This window comes from Myxine glutinosa, chromosome 1 (genome assembly GCF_964187855.1).
Source record: "Myxine glutinosa chromosome 1, kmMyxGlut1.1, whole genome shotgun sequence".
Taxonomy (NCBI): Eukaryota; Metazoa; Chordata; class Myxini; order Myxiniformes; family Myxinidae; genus Myxine; species Myxine glutinosa.
Window position 1 is genome coordinate 224,772,873 of NC_136261.1, and position 19,011 is coordinate 224,791,883.

The 19,011-nt window shown below is 41.5% G+C and overlaps 2 protein-coding genes across 5 annotated transcripts in view; both read right to left on the reverse strand.

Moving 5' to 3' along the window:
* Positions 1-19,011, reverse strand: part of LOC144891290 (uncharacterized) — a 981,422-nt gene that overhangs the window by 949,231 nt on the left and 13,180 nt on the right. The window lies entirely within an intron of this gene.
* The window catches only part of SMC4 (structural maintenance of chromosomes 4), a 138,324-nt gene that overhangs the window by 117,175 nt on the left and 2,138 nt on the right, over positions 1-19,011 (reverse strand). For all 4 annotated transcript variants that reach the window (XM_068127361.2, XM_068127329.2, XM_068127342.2 and 1 more), the window contains exons 2-8: positions 18,123-18,294; positions 17,004-17,167; positions 16,592-16,783; positions 16,099-16,275; positions 7,274-7,438; positions 4,341-4,468; positions 4,004-4,144 (exon numbers count right to left, since the gene is read on the reverse strand). In XM_068127361.2, the coding sequence (XP_067983462.2) occupies positions 4,004-4,144; positions 4,341-4,468; positions 7,274-7,438; positions 16,099-16,275; positions 16,592-16,783; positions 17,004-17,167; positions 18,123-18,252 (1,097 nt within the window). In that variant the 5' untranslated portion in view covers positions 18,253-18,294. The remainder of the gene's footprint in view (positions 1-4,003; positions 4,145-4,340; positions 4,469-7,273; positions 7,439-16,098; positions 16,276-16,591; positions 16,784-17,003; positions 17,168-18,122; positions 18,295-19,011) is intronic.

Here is a 19,011-nt window from a genome sequence, read left to right on the forward strand (position 1 = left end):
CTTCCCAAAGAGGTCAGACAAAGTGGTGTTGAAGCACCGTTCAGGAGAGGGTTATAAGAAGATTCAAAAATCTATTTGAGTACCGTCAAATCCATCATTAAGAAGTGAAAGACGAATCATACCACCCAGACTCTACCCAGACCAGGTCACCCATACAATCTCAGCAGCCGGGCAAGCAGGAAACTGGTTCAGGCTATCACAATCCAACAATGACTTTGAAAGATTTGCAAGGCTCTTTGTCCGAGATGGCGGTCAGTGTTCATTTATCGACAATAACACGTTTCCTTCATAAAGCTGGCCTCGATGGGCACGTAGCAAGAAAGAAGCCATTACTGAAAAAGATGCATTTAAAAGCTCGTACCGAGTTTGTGAAAAGCATCTTAATGATACTGCAGGTATGTGGAGAAATGTTTTGTGGTCAGATAAGAAAAAAAAATTGAACTTTTTGCTCTAAATTCAAAGCGTTACATCTGGGGCAAGCCTGACATTACACATCACCCAGTAACCACCATCCCTATTGCCAAGCATGGTGGTGGCAGCATCATATTATGGGGCTGCTTTTTATTAGCAGGGACTGGCAAGCTTGTCAGGGCAGAAGAGACAATGGACGGTGCAAAGTCCAAGAGAAACCTTGAAGAAAACCTGCTTGAGTCAGCCTTAATCTGAAAATGGGTAGGAGATTCACATTTCAGCAGGCAAATGATCCAAATCACAAAGTTAAAGCCACACAGGAGTGAATGAATAATAAAATTAATATTCTTGTGTCCATGTCAAAATCCTGAACCAAATTGAGCATTTATGGCGAGACTTGAAGATTGCTGTCTATCGACAATTCTCATCAAACTTGGCAGAACTAGAGCAATTTTCACATGAAGAATGGGCAAATATTTCACCATCTCACTGCAAAGCTGGTAGAGACCTATCTAAAAAATATCGCAGTCACTCCTGCAAAAGGTGCTTCCACCAAGTACTGACCTAAGGACTTTTGCAACTATTGAATTTTGATTTGTATTTGTTTTTTGCAGGTATTCATGACATGTAACTTCCTTCAACTATAACATTGTGAAGTTTGATCTCTTCAGTTAGTAATAAAAAGTTATTTTGGAAAAATTGTTTCGACATAATTCGAAATTTCTCTAAATGTGACATTATTGGTAGGGGTGAATACTTTCGCTGGATCCGGATCTTCACCAAAATTGAATAGATTCTTCCTTGTCACACACACGTCAAACAAGTTTCGTCCAAATCCATCCATAACTTTTTGAGATATTCTGCTATGTATCGTTTCTGGCCCCATCTCCCAATGGTGAAGAATCACTTTAAAAATTAAATCATTCTCATATCCGAATCCATATTCAGATCTTCACCAAAATCGAATCAAATTGTCCTTGGCAGACACCCAAGCGGTCCACCGCCGTATGCTGAAATGACATCACAGATGTAATCACATCACATCATCACCCCTGTCATGTGACCAGATCCTCAGCTCTGATTGGTGTACATTTGTGAAGGACATACATGCATACATGCATACATACCGACCGACAGACAAACACTGTTCGTAGCAGCTTTGCCCTATGGGCTACACCTTAAAAATGAGGCTACCCCTTAAAAATGGTTTATTACAGATTCTTGTTAGTAAGCTTTAGAAGCCAAAAATTCTCAAGAGAAGTGCTTCCATAGAGATTAGCACTCCAATGTGAAGAGTAAATATTTCAAGAGGCATTACCTTAGCATTAACACAAAATTGGCATTGTGCAAACTATACAGAGAAAGATATTAATAACTACAATCACAGACATTCGCAATCGAATGCAATGTGGCCTAAAAATTTATTTAATCAAAGCTATTTCTAAGCATCCCTTTAGATTTTAGAGGCTGTTTGAAAGCACCTTGGTACAAATTATCACCAACAACTAAAATACAAAAGAATGGCAAGGCAAAATTGCTATATTTTTTTTGACGTTTCAACTTCAACCACTCAAAATCAGAATATGGACCTAAATCGAGATAAGGGAAAAACGTTCTGGGTGTATTTGGCAAAGGTACTTCCATGCCAATTGGAATGGTTGAGAAATTAAGGAATGGTTTGCGATTGTAATTGGGAGGAAAAATAAAACATCGGAAAAACAATGTGTACCACTCCCTATACGAGGGGAGACATCTATCTATAATTCCAGTAATCTCTGTACGTTTGTACGTTTGTACGTTTGTCTGTCTGTGACCGCTGTTTCTCGACAACCACGGGTCCGATATACTTTTAACTTGCCAGGTATATTGCTGGGGACCCGAGGATGTGCCTTTTCAAGGTTTCATATTAATCGGACAATTACTTACCGAGCTATGTCCAAAAAACGATTCAACCAATCAGAGAGCAGCGAACGATCGCGTGTGCCGAACGTGGCGGGCACACTCTGCCTCGGATGGCACATTTGAGAGCGTATTCATTTATTTCACGTTTGCAAACTATGTTGGCGTTAAACTATGTTTTACAACTAATAAAAACGAATTTGCGATTCATTCGCTTTCCTGCGCGTTTGTGTACGCGATGGCGATTTCTTTACCAAACTCCGGAAGCCGTTCGCTTTGGACCGAACCATTGCATGTAAATAGAGGGGGGGGATTGTCACCACTCGCAAGCCGTTCGCTTTGGACCAAACCATTTCATGTAAATAGAGGGGGGGGATATAATTTTAGATATATATATATAGTACGGGCATGCCCTAGTAATAATAACAAGAAGGAGAATTACTTTGCAATACATGTCCCATACTGGTTCCAATGAACGATACTGTTCCAAAAACTCAGCAATTGTGAGCCATATAGCTACAGAAAGACAAATTGTTTTAGGAATGCCAAGCTACAGAATAAGTTGCAGTTTCTGTAACTTATAATTAAAGGCATGTACCGTATTTCAGTTCAATATGTTCAAGGGTAAGGGGAAAAAGTCTGGAAGACTGACTGATGTAAAATGTGATATTTTCTCAGTCAAAAAGGGCATACCTCCATAAAAAAATTGGTGAAACACCCTAAAACTCAAACTTGTTCTGTTACTTAACATAATAAACTAAAAGCCATGCAGCAAGTTTCAGTTGAATATGGGAAAGGGTATGGGACAAAATGTCTGGAAAACCACAGGTGGGACAGAGATGGAGAGCAAACCTCTAGTCCCCTCCAGTGTAATTGGTAGGGGACTAATAATAATAATAATAATAATAACAAACGACAACAACAACAACAAGTCAGGATACGACGATGGTTCACGAGCAAGCGGTATTCAATGACAAAGGACAGACTATAACCGAAACAGGCCCGGACAGGCCAAGCCCGGAAATGCCAAAACGAAGGTTACTGACCTTGAAATGAGATAGAAAATAATGTATAATCAGTTATGAGGTTAGTTAGCTACACAATACCGAAAATTCCGTTTGATTCCGACAACTTTGAAACTTTGACCTTTGTGACCTTCAAAGGTCAAAGGTCGAAGATTCTGAAATTTGTTGGAAAACTTGTATTTCATGATGTATGTGATAATATAAGATCATGTACGACATTTCACCCTATCAGGAAGCAAACAATAATAAAACCATCAAAAATCGACTTTTCTAAATTTTGTGACTTTGATCTTGGGGCGAAAATGAAAAATCGAGCTCCGTGAGGCTAGACACATGACATTGGCCTAACCAAATACCGAAACCCCTGTCAGATTCCACCAACTCCCTCGGAGAAGATGTAGCTTGAAATAGATTACCCCCTAAAAAGACATCTTTTTCGGGCATCGCTCCGCCCACAATGGGCGCAATACGCCCACTCTAGGCAGGACACAACTAGATCATGATATCAACCTCCCACCCAAGTTTCATCAAGATCGGATGATATCATCGGGTAGTTATGCTGCGGACAGACAGACACAGACACACAGACAGACAGACAGACAGACACACCCATGACGAATATAGTGGTCATTCTGTTTGATAACTCGTGAACCAACAACACCACACACTTGTCCAAAGTCTGCATCTCATGAGTTTTCTTCTTCTTGTCCTGCCTCAAGGTTTTCAGTTTACCTTGCATGGCCTCGTACTCAGCTTTAACCTGTGCACATTGCTCTTCTTGCTGAACAAGGTCTTTCTCTGTGGCCCAACTGCAAAAAAAAAGATAAATGAGGTCAATGTGAATAACAACAGTAGCAAGACTGCTGGATGAACCAATCTTGATAAATTTATGCAGAATATATATACATACAACTGTAATAACAAGGTACATTGGAAAGGAAGAGTTGATAAAAAAACTGGAAATATGACCAAAGCAAGTGAAATGGAAAAGAGAAAAGTGCATACAGTTTTTGGTGTAGCAGTTTGTTCTTTAGTTGTGATACATCATTCTCAGAGGTGAGAAACGCCACAGCCTTGTTTTTCTCCTCCTCCAATGCATCCTTCTCCTTCTCAACGGCCTTGATGCGGCTTAACTACAAAACGAAGTTATTTTCATGGCAATGAATAAAAGTGGCATAATAAAGAGAGGTATATGAGCTTCTAAATTCATCTTGCAAAGACGTAACCTACAGAATTTATAGAGCAGCTAACATTGCGCTCGTCTTCAAATCCATGCCCATTAAAGTACATTACTCATTTTACCTTGGCCTATTCATTAGCCTGAGACCCTCTAGGCCAAATTGAGTTTACAAAGCAAGCGAAACACCATCTGAGGATTGCAAGGTAGGAAATTTACAACTTACTGAAAGATAAATAAATCCATACCTGTTTATACATATAACCAATACATTAATGCCTCATTTAGCACTTATGATGTGCTCCTGGAAAAGAGAGCGCGAATCAAAAATATGCTAAAAGGGGTCGTTATACCATTGTTCATATGAAGATGCGCTCCTGGTAGTTATTTCTTACGTATGAGTGGTATACGAGGGCTTTATTTGGGTATCGGTAATAGCACCAATAATACAGACTAGCCGAAACCCGTGGAACATCCACGGAAGGGAGGATGTGGTGTATGGATAGAGTGTACCATTATGGATGGCATAGGGGAGCGCTCATGGGATCTTCTTCTTCCGTTAAGCTCCAATTTTTTCTCTTTAAGTTAAGTCCAATCAGTCCTCTCTGCTCGAAGTGCTCAGGCCATGCCTTCCCGCTCTCATACTTTTATTTCCGTTCGGTGTAGAAGGAGATTGACATATCGTTCGTCTGTTTTCAGCTCGTTATCTTTAAGCTTCCTTACGTCTCGCCACCTGCTACACCTCTCTGAGTTACGAGGATTTATGCAACGCACCCCGAGTATCGCAACGTCACTCCATTTAACTTTATTAAAATGACGATAAAGACGTTTCCTTATATATCCTAATTTAAAATGTTCAAGGGAATAAAAAGACCATTTGGTTCACACCACCCATGTTCACACCACTCGACTGTCCAATCAGCGGACGGCTCGCTTCGCCTTCGCCCAGTAGACGCCAATACGATGGCGTCGTAAGATGGCGTCGTATCGGCAGTTAATCGGATGCTTTTGGGCCCCAACGTTGGCTAATTCAGATTTTTCGAGTATGGCTGTACGTGATAAACAAAGAGCGCGGTTCGTAGATCGTAAATCCATTAGTGCCGTGGGCATCGGGTCACTAGGTGCGGCGTAAAAGGGATAACAAAGTCGAGTCCTTACGCTATTATTATATAGATGGTATACATATAATTTCTTAAATAAGAATATTTTTCTTTTAATAACACCATTATATATGAGCAAAAACAGAAAATGTAAACAAGCATCAATAATATTAAAAACAAGCGTTACGCCTAGGTCCCCCGTCGGTGAAGTGATGTGAGTTGACAAAGTGGAAGACGCAGAAAACATGCTATGATATGATATTTCGCTCACAAGGTTCAGACATACATGGAGGCGGCCATCTTGGATTTTGACGTGGCGACCCAATTTTCAATAGCGTTCTTCCTTATGCCTAGATACACCCACACACCAGATTAGAAGTTGGTACTTCGCTTATTTTGCAAGATATTCCGCTCACAAGGTTCAGACATATATATGGTGGCGGCCATCTTGGATTTTGACGTGGCGACCCAATTTACAATAGCGTTCTTCCTTATGCCGAGATACACCCACACACCAAATTAGAAGTTGGTACTTCGCTTATTTTTCAAGATATTCCTCTCACAAGGTTCAGACATACATGGCGGCGGCCATCTTGGATTTTGACGTGGCGACCCAATTTTAAACAGCGTTCTTGCTTGTGCCTAGATACACCCACACACCAGATTAAAAGTTGGTACTTCGCTTATTTTTCAAGATATTTCGCTCACAAGGTTCAGACATATATATGGTGGTGGCCATCTTGGATTTTGACGTGGCGACCCATTTTCCAATAGCCTTCTTCCTTATGCCGAGATACACCCACACACCAAATTAGAAGTTGGTACTTCGCTTATTTTTCAAGATATTCATCTCACAAGGTTCAGACATACATGGCATCAGACATACATGGCGGTGGCCATCTTGGATTTTGACGTGGGTTGCACCCACACACCAAATTCGAATGCGGTCCTTCGCTTATGCACGCACGCACGCCCGCACGCAAACACGCACGCCCACACACACACACACGGACGGACGGACGGATGGGAAAACCATAGTCCCCCTTTCGCTCCGCTGTGCGACGGGGGACAAAAATCAAAGGGCAACTATTTTTTGGTCATATCAGTTTTATTAGTACGATCTATGTACGTTTTCATTTATAACAAGAACAACAACGACATATTTAAATAAAACATAAAATACGTGGATGTCACTTTTGGCAATTAACAAGAAAAAAAAAAAAAAACTCTTCTAACCTCTAATGGCTACTCGGTTATCTTTCAGGTGCGCACCAGGACAGCCCGATGACAATCTCACCTATCACTACAAAAAGGTTGCCGACCACTGATCTAGACCAATCAAATTTGACACTTGCAGCCAGACCCTCCCTATGTCCTTTTTTCTCAAGATTGCATGGGGTAAGATGTTCTATGAACACTTGTTTTTCTATTTAATTATTTTCGCGAGAACAATTGCATAGCTGCTAATGACACACTAGTATATGACTAGTATGTCATCATTGGCAAGGATGATAAGAGTTTGATTCGCCTCGATGCCTATACAATAAAGAAAAACGTCCAAATCATACACATACCAACTTCACAGCAAGTCTAAATGCCATACATTCAAAAGCGCTCCCCAATTTATCACTTCAAAGAAATATCAATAATAATGAATGTACCTTTTCACAACGTTTCTCGCCGAGTGCCTCTGCACGTTTCCGGCATGCCTCGATGGCGTCCTTGTAGCGCACCGAGCCAATGATATCTTCAAGGTACTCAAGCATTCCCTCATCATGCTCCGTCACCCCCTTTGGCTTCATCAAGGAAATCTGCTCAACCTCACCCTGACAGATGAATTCAGTGATTTAGCCAATTCCCATGAATGGTAGGTAAAGTGACCATTTTAATGATCAGAAATGACTTTTTTTTTAACGTAAGCAATAAAATCAAAGCACAACTATTTTTTGGCCATATCAGTTTTATTAGTACGATCTATGTATGTTTTCATTTAAAACAAGAACAACAACGACATATTTAAATAAAACTTATAATACAGGGATGTCAGCGAGGTTTTCCAAAAAAAGAAAAGGAAAAAAATTAATGAGGACATTATTTTACTACACAATATGACAGAACACAAACCCCAAAGATGCAACTATCTACTTGGCGTTGGACCACTCCCATGGGAAAGGTTTTTACATTTAAGCAGCAATTCCCACCATTCCGATGAATTTTAATAAAGAAATAAAGAAATAAATAAAAGTACAGGCGGCAGTCCTCAGGTTACTTAAGCCTCGGCATACATAAACTCGACTTTACCTAAGTGCCAATAAAAATTTAAAATTCGGGATTCATCAATTATTTACGTTGTATAGGGAACACCACCAAGATGCGGACGAATTTCCTTCCACTTGTGACTTCTGAAACCTGTTATATAGCAATGTGTGACTTCAAACTGTGAGTGGAGAGAGCACTGGAACCAAATCCAATGCAGCCCTTGCTGCACGATCCCAGGAGCGATAAGCAACATCTGCCACACGAAAACATTATCTCTCGCTTCACCACGCACAATCCGGAGTCATTAATGAATGCGGTCGGGAGCAATGATAAGGTAAATCCGTTCTCCGATCTGAGCAGAATGCCTATGACATTACCTCCACGACGCAATCAATGTAAACAATGTGATTCCTTGGAGCTGTTTATACGCTTCATGCAGTGCTGCCCTCATTTGCATCACTCCGCAATGCCTTCCAGAAAAGCAGTGTTCATTTTGCATCAATCACACCGGGCACAGAATACAACCTGGATACCCTTGATGGGCTAGTAAGAAAGAAATAATTTATCACAACACTCAAATCAGATCTTGGTCCTTCTTCAAGTGTCTTCTGATAGCTAAAACTGCATATAAGCAAGTTTACCCCAAGCTTCTCCACGTTGCAGAGGTATGTCTATCAATGCCAGTGAGCAATGCCTGGCCAGAACTTGGAGCTAGTACCCATAAGAGATCAAAAACCAGACGGAGAAGCTACCTGACAAACAATATGCAAGAAGTGCTGCTGCATGTTTCTGTAAATGGACTACATTTCACTGAGTCAGGATGTTGTTGCCACTGCTGTTGAGAAGTGGAAAACAGCCAAACCAGAAGGAACCTTCTACTTACACACAAGGACCTGTTCATCAAATTCTCAAGCTCCATTTGTGGATATGGTTCAAACCAGTGTGCAATGTGACAGTGAGGATACTATTCCTTTAGAGTTTGCGACTGCAGCACAGTCGTTTGTTATCAGTACAGCCTTGGATGAAGATGGAGAAACGGTGGATGCAAGCAGCTCTGATGAAGACTTCTCATCTCGGACAATTCAGCAGCCCAGTTACACCTGTTTCCCATGGCCTAAATTTCTACCTTGTAGAAACAAGGCACTGTTATTCAACATCCATGAGCCATGCATGGTCTGTAAAACATGTCTAGTATTTCAAAAGACTTTGCTTTACCAATAAACTCTCAGCACTGCACATAAATACAAATTGAAACATAACGTCATTCAATGACAGCAGAGCAATGTAGTGTGAAAACTCTCGACAATACCAATATACTGCCTTGTTGCCATTGTTGTCCTGTGATTGTTAAGCAAATGGATGTATAAACATAGGGCAATACCCCTGGCACTCACCTGATAGAATAAACAGCATACTACACTGACTAAAGGTATTTAAAACCAATTTCAATGGTTGCTAGAAGACAACGAACGACTTTTTGGTTCACGAGAATATCAGTTGTTCTATGCCGGGCATGTGGAATGATACTAACATAATCATAAGACTTTAAACAAACAAAAAATTCCTATTTTTGGGGGCAGTGTTTTTTTAATGCCGTGAACAAACTTTGGTACATCACGGGTGATAAAGGTTGTAGTCAAGTTTAATCAGAATTGCGTGTGTAGTTTCTGAGAAGAAAGCAAATACCTATTTTGGGGGCAACACCCCTCCTCCCCCCCCCCCCCCCCGTAAACTCCTACGGGGGCAGATTTTTTTTAATGCCGTGGACAAACTTTGGTACATCACGTGTGGTGACGGTGATGGGCAAGTTTCATCAAAATAGTCTGTGTAGTTTCTGAGAAAAAAGTAAATATCTATTTTGGGGGTTCAAACCTAGACCCACTTTGACCCCCGGTAAAACCCCTTAGACCCCAATTCTTTTAATGCCGTGAACAAACTTTAGTCACAAAACAATATAATTTGTGCCAAGTTTGGTCACAATCCCTTCAGCGGAGTTGCAAGTGTTTACGGCCTGACGGACGGACAACGGGCCATCGCATAAGCTCCCCGGAACTTCTAAAAATGAGAAGCTTTTTCCAGCTCTTATGAGGTTTTCTTTTTGAACAAAAATTGCCTAAATTGCTGAATTTGGATGAAAGGTTCTGTTCAAGCAATGACTCATACTTAATTGAGTGAAATGATTTCAATTTAATGTCCACACACCATACCATTCCCCAATTTACACCAATATATATCAAAGGTTTGAAACATGCATTTTGTTCCCCAAAGTGGCTGAGAATGCATGAGAGAGCATTAGATACCTCCAGCGGATGGGGGTCGAGGGGATCCTCATACCCCCAGCCTTCAAGCTTTTCATACACCTACTTTTTACTTGGCATCGTTTTCAGAAAGTTTGGTCATTACAATTGGTGTTTGCTGTACCAAATTATTTGCAACTCATATTAATTGTACCAGTAATCAACTACATTAAGCAACTGGAAGTTGCTTCATTCCATTTTATTGTTGGTTTTTTTGTCAATCATCTTATCAAAATTAGTCTCAACAAGGTATTCACATTAGGTACAGAATACTGTTGGTATTCAGACAGTAAGTACAGCAATGACTGCAAAAGTAGAGAGAGAAAAAAAGAGAAATATTTGTGGAGTGATTGAGGAAACTGTTGCTTGCAAAATGCTTTTTTACTGAAAAGTGAATGACATGCATCCTCCCATCCTGCCCTCAGCTTCACCACCAAGTGTCGATTAGCCAAGCTGCCCCGAGGCAGCAGCGCCAGGCCTGCAACTGCCTCCGCCTCTTTACAAACCATGACGTGCTGCTACAGGGAAACACGGCCGTCTTCAATGTACTCTTCGCACATCTTCAGCTCCCAAAGGCACGAGGTAACATGTCATGATAATGTGGATATTTTGTACTTTTTGTTTTCTCCAAAATTAAAAATTTACATTTAACTTCTTGAAATCCACTGGTAAGATGTCTGGTTTTAGCTGCTAAATGAACCATACCCGTAACAGGTTACAAGACTTTATCCTCCTCACTAAGTGTGGCCATAATTGATTCATGGGGTTGGGGGAGAGAAAGAGGTTTGACTTTGATCACCAAACACCTAATTTCATGATAAAGTATTCCGTTAGGCTGTTTTAAAATAAACTGGCAGAGTATCCACCTTACGGGCGATGTGGCTCCAAGCATGCAACGCGTTTTTCTGACACATACCTTTATTTGGGTAGTGTATAGGCAACTGACAGCTGCCCCAATCGCTCCAGAAAAAATATATATAAAATAATAACCCGGGTTACTCGCATGAAGGAAAAACATGCCTACTGCTTATAATTCAAAACACCTCACTGCACTAGAAAATGTGGGGACAGGAATATTGTCCTGTAAAAGGTGGGGACTTGTAATACCCCCTCCGACCGGGAAGCGGCGCTACATGATACACATTTACATCGAGAATTTGCGTCCTCCCCCCTTTTCTCCCCCAAAGATAAAAAAAACACCCCTGTGCAGTATTTTGAGTCATGTTTATCATATGTAGCAAGTATGAATGTAATCGGGCAAGAACTGTAGAAGGAGATGCACGAGAAACAAACAAACACCGCCTAAACATCATCATATTAAATACTAAAAATCATCAACATCCTCATACTAAAATACGCAATTTGGTGTCTGTCCGTCTGTCGATTTTTTTACCAAGTTACATTGGTCGTTACTTATCCAATCTCAACCAAACTGGACAGGGAGACTATGGGTCACACAATGAAGGTTCTAGAAATTTAACTTCCACCCAACCCCAAGGGGGTTTCCCCTGCCAAGGGGGTTGAGGTGTATATCCATGCTATGATAGCTTAGTCATGGCGTTTTTCCAAGGCCGCTTATAATAACACAATATTAACGTTATTACAAAACAATATTAATACTAATAATATCACCTCTCCCCAAGGGGTTTTTCCTCCTTGACCAAACGCCGTGTTAACGTGTATAACAGATTATAGTGTCGTTTTCGTGGGAGCACCGACCCCTACTAAATAAGTGAAGACCAGTATTTTAGCAGTGAAAAGTTTTTTTTAAATCAAAATGCATGCTCAAACATAATGGTTGTGGAAATGACACCTAGTGGGTTAAAGACGCTTAATATAGTGTAATTATTTCCTTAAATTGCATGTCCAGCATAAGTGTAAAAGTAATTACCCCACACACACAAAATAAAAAGTGGGGTTAAGTAATTGGTTCATGTCCGTCCATCCATCCATCCATCCATCCATCCATCTGTCTGTCTGTCCATAAACACTAGTTTTTGATCGAGGACCAACTGGATTTCAATTGAATGTTGTATTTTGAACATGAATCAGAAAACAAACCTGCCGTTTATCAGTACTTTGCCTCTGAAGTTGTCCCAATCGCACATGCACAGAGAGGGGCAATATAATTTATTTACATGGCAGTCAAACAAAATTGAAAATCATTCCAAACAGGAAACTTACTGTTTTAAGGATTTCATAAAGGACACATACAACAGGCACAAAGACCTAATGTAACATGTCATATCGGGTGGTGTAATAGACACTGTCAATGGCAGTAAATTCTGGAAGAAATTTATCCATGCAGCTTTTACAATCTTTATTTTATTTAAACTGAATTATATACTTGAAAACTGTAGAACACAAATCGCCTTCTTACCACTTCCAGTAAACTACAGTTTTGCAGGACATGTTAAATAGGATGGTATATAACGGTGGTGTCGAAGACAGCTTCAATAGGGATAAACTTAAATAAAAATTTTAAACGATCTTTAATATCATTGTTTTATTAAAATTGAAGTAGCCTGGTGTTGGCTTAGCGGTTAGGGTGCTGGCTTGGGATCCGAGGATTCTCAGTTCGAATCCCAGTCGATCGTTGAATTAACGTCGGGGGGTTGACTCAGCCTGTCATCCTTCCGAGGTTGGCAAATTGAGTACCAGCTTGCTGGGATAAATGTGCCGGTGTGTGCCCCGGTTTAGAATAGGTATACCATATATCTGCGTGCCGTAAGAGGCGACTAAAAGGGTTAGCGTCAGTAAGGGCATCCGGCCACAAAGAACATTTCTCAAAAAAAATGGAACCACGATGATTGTCATGGGGCCCGCAAGGCTAACCCCTGCTCTAGTAGGGAAAATGGCCTTAAAAAGGGAATTTTGTAATTTTTTTTTACTAAAATTGAAGTACTTATATACATACTTAAACACTGCATGGGGCATTGTAGTGTAGCAGCATAGCAAACCTGTTGTGCATTTTGTGATACAAGCACCAAATTTGGCACAAATGTACATTAATATGTTGCGAACATTTTCAGATATTGGGCCACTTGAAATTCCGTAATTTTTTTTTTCAAATTTTTTCAAATTTCGTAATTTCAAATTTTTCGGGTGACACCGTCACAATTTCGGTCTTCGAGGCCGGCCGATATAGTGGGGCGGCTTAGCCCAAATATTCAAAAGAATTGTGCATTTTGTGATACAAGCACCAAATTTGGCACAAATGTACATTAATATGTTGCGAACATTGTGTGGTCAGCAATGAAGACGAGAGTCTGAATTACATGTATGCAAAAGACCTTGTGAACCAGTGAAGCAAATACACGGGTAAGCATGAATTAAATCTAGGGCATGATATAATTTCCATGATGTTTACCTCTACACTCAATGGTGGAAGGAGGTAATGTTTTGATCCCAGCTTGTCTGTATGTCTGTTTGTCTGTTAGTCCACAAAATTCCAGACAAAGCTTGTAGTAGTGGTAGTTGTAGTGGTAGTGGTGATAACAGAAATTGTTATATAGAACTGAACTTATATTATTATTATATGCAGAAAATAACTTCATTTCTATATGCCCTGCAGTGGACAGGTTAATTGGTTTATGCACTGAAGGGGTCACCCTGGTGTGCACTGCTGTGTTCTGCCTCACTGAGTTGTTCAGGTATGATGTACTCAGCACAAGCTTCCGGTCGGCCCGGAGGTGGGGGTGCGGGGCCTGTCACGGAACGTCAAAACAAACGGCCTGCCGGGGCCGCCCAAAAGTCGGGCGTGAGGGGCGCGTCCACTAATGGAACGCCTCTCGCTTCCCAGATCGAGGGCCACGTGGTCAGGAGAACCTTGTCCCTTCCGGTCACACTTTGCCTATCGGCCGGCCTCGAAGACCGAAATTGTGACGGTGTCACCCGAAAAATTTGAAATTACGAAATTTGAAAAAATTTGAAAAAAAAAATTACGGAATTTCAAGTGGCCCAATATCTGAAAATGTTCGCAACATATTAATGTACATTTGTGCCAAATATGGTGCTTGTATCACAAAATGCACAATTCTTTTGAATATTTGGGCTAAGCCGCCCCACTATTGTGTTCTATAAACTCTCTTGTTAAATGTGTTATTAGACATGCATCACTTTTATGTTATAAATAGAGAGAGACATCCAAACCATCCTAATGTTGTTTCTAAAACCGCCATCCCTTTTGACCCGTTTATCAATGTTTTTTGTCCCCCACTTCTCCGACAGGATCGGAGATTAGGGACATTAACATGAGTTCCAACCGACATATCATCTGTCCATGTACTTTTGTGTCCGTGATTTTTTTTTTTTAAACGTTGACCATTTAGCTTTCACATTGTAGACATCTATTCCTCACGGCATTATCTCAACCTGATTAGACCATGACAATGATTGGCTAAATTATGTTGCCATGCCAACCATCTAGGTAACTTGGCTTATGTATACAATATTTCAAAAAGCATTCAAGATTTAGATTTCATATAACACAGATCTACTCCTAATACCTACCCAATAGGCTTTGTTTTCCTTTGGAATCAGTCTTTACTATTCTTTTAAAGCATCTGTGAGGCCTGGACGCAGCAGTTTTGATGGGAGAATGAATGTGTGCCGTCAAATGGGGTTATTTACCCCATAGTTTTTGAGTAATGGGGCTCGAGGGGTCGTTATGCCTGGCCCAATAGCGAGCGAGAGGCAAGAGGGGAGAAGCACGTCAGGGCTGAGGGTGGGGACCAGAGACTTTAAAAGCTCATAAAGAGGGTGGGGGGGGGGGGGGGGGGGGAGAAGTGAGAAATAAGTTCCCAGAAATTGGATTACCGCAGTTTCACAGAACCAGCTCAGAGGAGTTTCCCAGGAATGGCTCAGAATAAGCTGTACCATTTTGCTAGGTTTGACTGCTACACCACACCCCGACTCAGCCAACCAACACCTTTCCTCCTCTTCCTCCTCCTGTGTGTGTTCACAGGCTCCTGGGATGGCATGCTGACTGAAACTGTTGGGGGATGCAAACCAAGTCCTTATCAGTTGTTCTATGCCGGGCATTTCCTGTCTTGTCTGCCTATATATACAATGCCTATTCTCTGTGGCGTGACTGATGGACCCAGATAAGGCATAGGCCATAGGATCATGAAAGAATCCCGGTTGTTTGTTTGATACAGATGGCGCGTATAATTATCGATTGTGGGTAAGGGATTTATTTCTTATATACTGATTGTATAGTGTTGGTTGCATCATTGATTTACTTTCATTATTGCTTCTTGTAATCCCTCCCATGACCATTGTTTCTCTTAATAAATATACCTAATCGCGGGGTGATTTCTGGTAGTTGTGGTTCTCCTGAGGTGATTAAGGAAGAAGACCCGTTATGGGATAATTGCCCACAGTGATTCAACACCATGCGGACCACCAATTCGCACGGTATCATGGCTTTCAGACACGGGATGCGGTGAGGAAGACCCCCGAAGCGATTGACCGTCCCAGACACGTTGATACGACTCGGACTAGTACCGAGCAACTGCAGGACTGACAACCGTTACAGTATTTTCCATCGAAGGACCTATCAATTTCAGTCAACCTTTTCAAATGTTCAGTGAATGTCCACAGAAACAAGCAATGTGACTACAAGTTATATGAAAAATAATGTTCGTTATTTCTACTTGCATCAGACAAGTGTAATAGGAAAAAGCAGTAAATAAACGAGCATCTTCTTTGGTGTTTTTTTTTTTTTTTCAACATCACAATTGCTGCCACCAAAAATAGCATTTTACCAAATTAAATTAACGTGGAAGTTAATCGCCTAAAATGACAGAAAAGTGTGTGGAGGTGTGTGTGTGTGTGTGTGTGAAAAAGTGTGTGTGAACTTCCTTCAAAGGAAGGAAGCTTAGATGGCAAGAAAAACATTCAGCATGAGCAACAAAAGGCACAGAAACCTGCAGGATGAGAAAGCGGTTGTGGTCCAAGTCGATGCCGTGGCTGCGGAGGACTATGCCAACCTCCTTGAAACTCTTTCGACACCCGCTAATGCCATAGCTCGATGATCCATCGCGGAAGGCCGAGCGTGACACATAGAACTGACTACCAGGCAACACATCGTAGTCATCTTCTTCCTACATGGGATCCACCATAGAAAACCTCTGTGGTTTACACTTTCAACTTTCCCCCTCCTTCTCCCCTCTCCCACCAAAAAAGGCATTTTGAAGTAACATTGCAAGAAATACATTGCAATCAAAAGGGTAATACAATAAAATGCAACTCTGACAGTTTCCCTAAAAGACAAAAATAATCTCAAATGCTTCATAGAAAATACAAAGATCAACTTTCAAAAAACTTCAATAACTTTGCTTCGTTTATTAACCCACCTAAAAAATTTCCTTTGAACAAGATAGTGAACCATGACGAAGGGGAAATAGACAATTCACTGACCTTGTCAACAATCTTCTGGAAATGAACCTCCACAGCGCAACTAGCTAGGTTTTGGTGAGCTTCAGAGCTGTGGATGAGCACAGACAGTTTTTTTGAGCGGATTTTCTGCGCTCGATAACCAAACACAAACAGCATCGAGTCGATGATGTTTGACTTGCCGCTGCCATTGGGACCAATGATACAGGAGAACCGCTGCAAAGGAAGAAATGGCATGGAAGATCACCGCAATGCCAACACAACAAAATGTGGCCTTTTGCTTTTTTATATAAAACATTTGAATTTATGTGCATCAAGAAAAAATAATATAAACATTTGATGTCACTTTGTGCAAGCCAAACTATTTTGTGACCACTTCGTCAATTATTGAACAACTCACAGGTGAGCACCTCTTCCAATTCATAGACCAACTCACACTGTGAAAAGGACCCAAAATTTGACGACCGGCATACGATTTGAAGTTCTCATTGACGATATGAGTAATCATGAGTCGTGGAGCTCCGCGCTCGTTCATCATAGCAGGCAAGGGTGGTGGCGGTATAGAGGCAAGAATTTCCTCAACACTTCTTGGGTCTTCCACTGGTGTAGGCACAAATATTAATTTGTGGCATTAATGAAAATATAGCAATTAGCAGACTATTGCCACCAAAATGATTATTTGAGGAATGCAGTCTCATATAAGCATTTCCACCTCTCTCCCCACCTCTCCATCACTCCACACATCTCCATCGCTACGCCTCCCTCCCCAGTCCCCACAGTCTGTTTCTGTCCCCAAGTGTCCATCTCTCCATCTCTGTCCCCAAGTGTCCATCTCTGTCCCCAAGTGTCCATCTCTGTCCCCAAGTGTCCATCTCTGTCCCCAAGTGTCCATCTCTGTCCCCAAGTGTCCATCTCTGTCCCCAAGTGTCCATCTCTGTCCCCAAGTGTCCATCTCTGTCCCCAAGTGTCCATCTCTCTCCCAAAGTCTCCATCTCTGTCCCCAAGTGTCCATCTCTGTCCCCAAGTGTCCATCTCTGTCCCCAAGTGTCCATCTCTGTCCCCAAGTGTCCATCTCTGTCCCCAAGTGTCCATCTCTGTCCCAAAGTCTCCATCTCTGTCCCAAAGTCTCCACCTCTCTCCCAAAGTCTCCACCTCTCTCCCAAAGTCTCCACCTCTCTCCCAAAGTCTCCACCTCTCTCCCAAAGTCCCCACCTCTCTCCCAAAGTCCCCACCTCTCTCCCAAAGTCCCCACCTCTCTCCCAAAGTCCCCACCTCTCTCCCAAAGTCCCCACCTCTCTCCCAAAGTCCCCACCTCTCTCCCAAAGTCCCCACCTCTCTCCCAAAGTCTCCACCTCTCTCCCAAAGTCTCCACCTCTCTCCCAAAGTCTCCACCTCTCTCCCAAAGTCTCCACCTCTCTCCCAAAGTCTCCACCTCTCTCCCAAAGTCTCCATCACAACAGTTCATTTACATGGCAAAATAAAGTTCTGCTTTTAATGGTGGGAAGTTAGTTTTCTGTGCTGAAAAGCTCAACTTTTAAACTCAATAAGCATTCACCTTCAGTAGATGGCTGCTGATCTGTTCCTGGAGCCAAAGGCATTTCAGCTTCCTGTTCATTCACATCCTCCACATTAGCTTTATTACACCGTGCACGCTTCGCCGTGCTTTGCTTGGCCAGCGGAGCCATATTGACTGGCCTGCAGATCTGACACTTTGTAGTTTTATGAGGCTGCAAAGACAAATCACAAGAGAGCTTACGCCTTGGCAATTCAAATTAAAGTTGATCAAGTAGCTTACTGCAGCACATTGAAAAGTCATGCATGGAATTGAAATACACAGAATATTCAACATATGCAAACCCACTCCTTGCTCAAACTAGAGAGTTCATAGAACACCTTACCCCAACGCAGTGTTTAAGTGTAATATATAATTCAATTGAAATAAATTAAGATTTTAAAGGTTGTACAAAAAAAATCCGGATGTTTACCGCCGTTAATGCCTTTTATACCACGTTATTTAACACGATACACACGAGTTATTTGTGCATCCTTCATGGTATCCTTAAAAACAGTACATTTCCTGTTTGGAATGATTTTCAATTCTGTTTGACTGCCAGACAGAGTAAAATATTGCAGTGGCTTCACTGCTTTAATATTATCTCTATTTTCTACGCATGCACGATCGGGACGAATTCAGAGCCAAAGTACTACTAAATGGCAGGATTGTTTTCCTCGGAAGAGAGCATGGCTCCGCCAGGCTGAACAGTTTATGTTTTGTACACGACCGATGGCCCGGATCTGGATTCGGACCTGAACCAAAACCTAGTCGCTTGTTCTTCTCGTCTAACCAACTCATCCAACTAGTTTTATCACAACTCGTCCACAACTTTTTGAAATATCATGCTATATATTGCTTTTCACCCAATCTCTCAATGGTGAAGAATCAC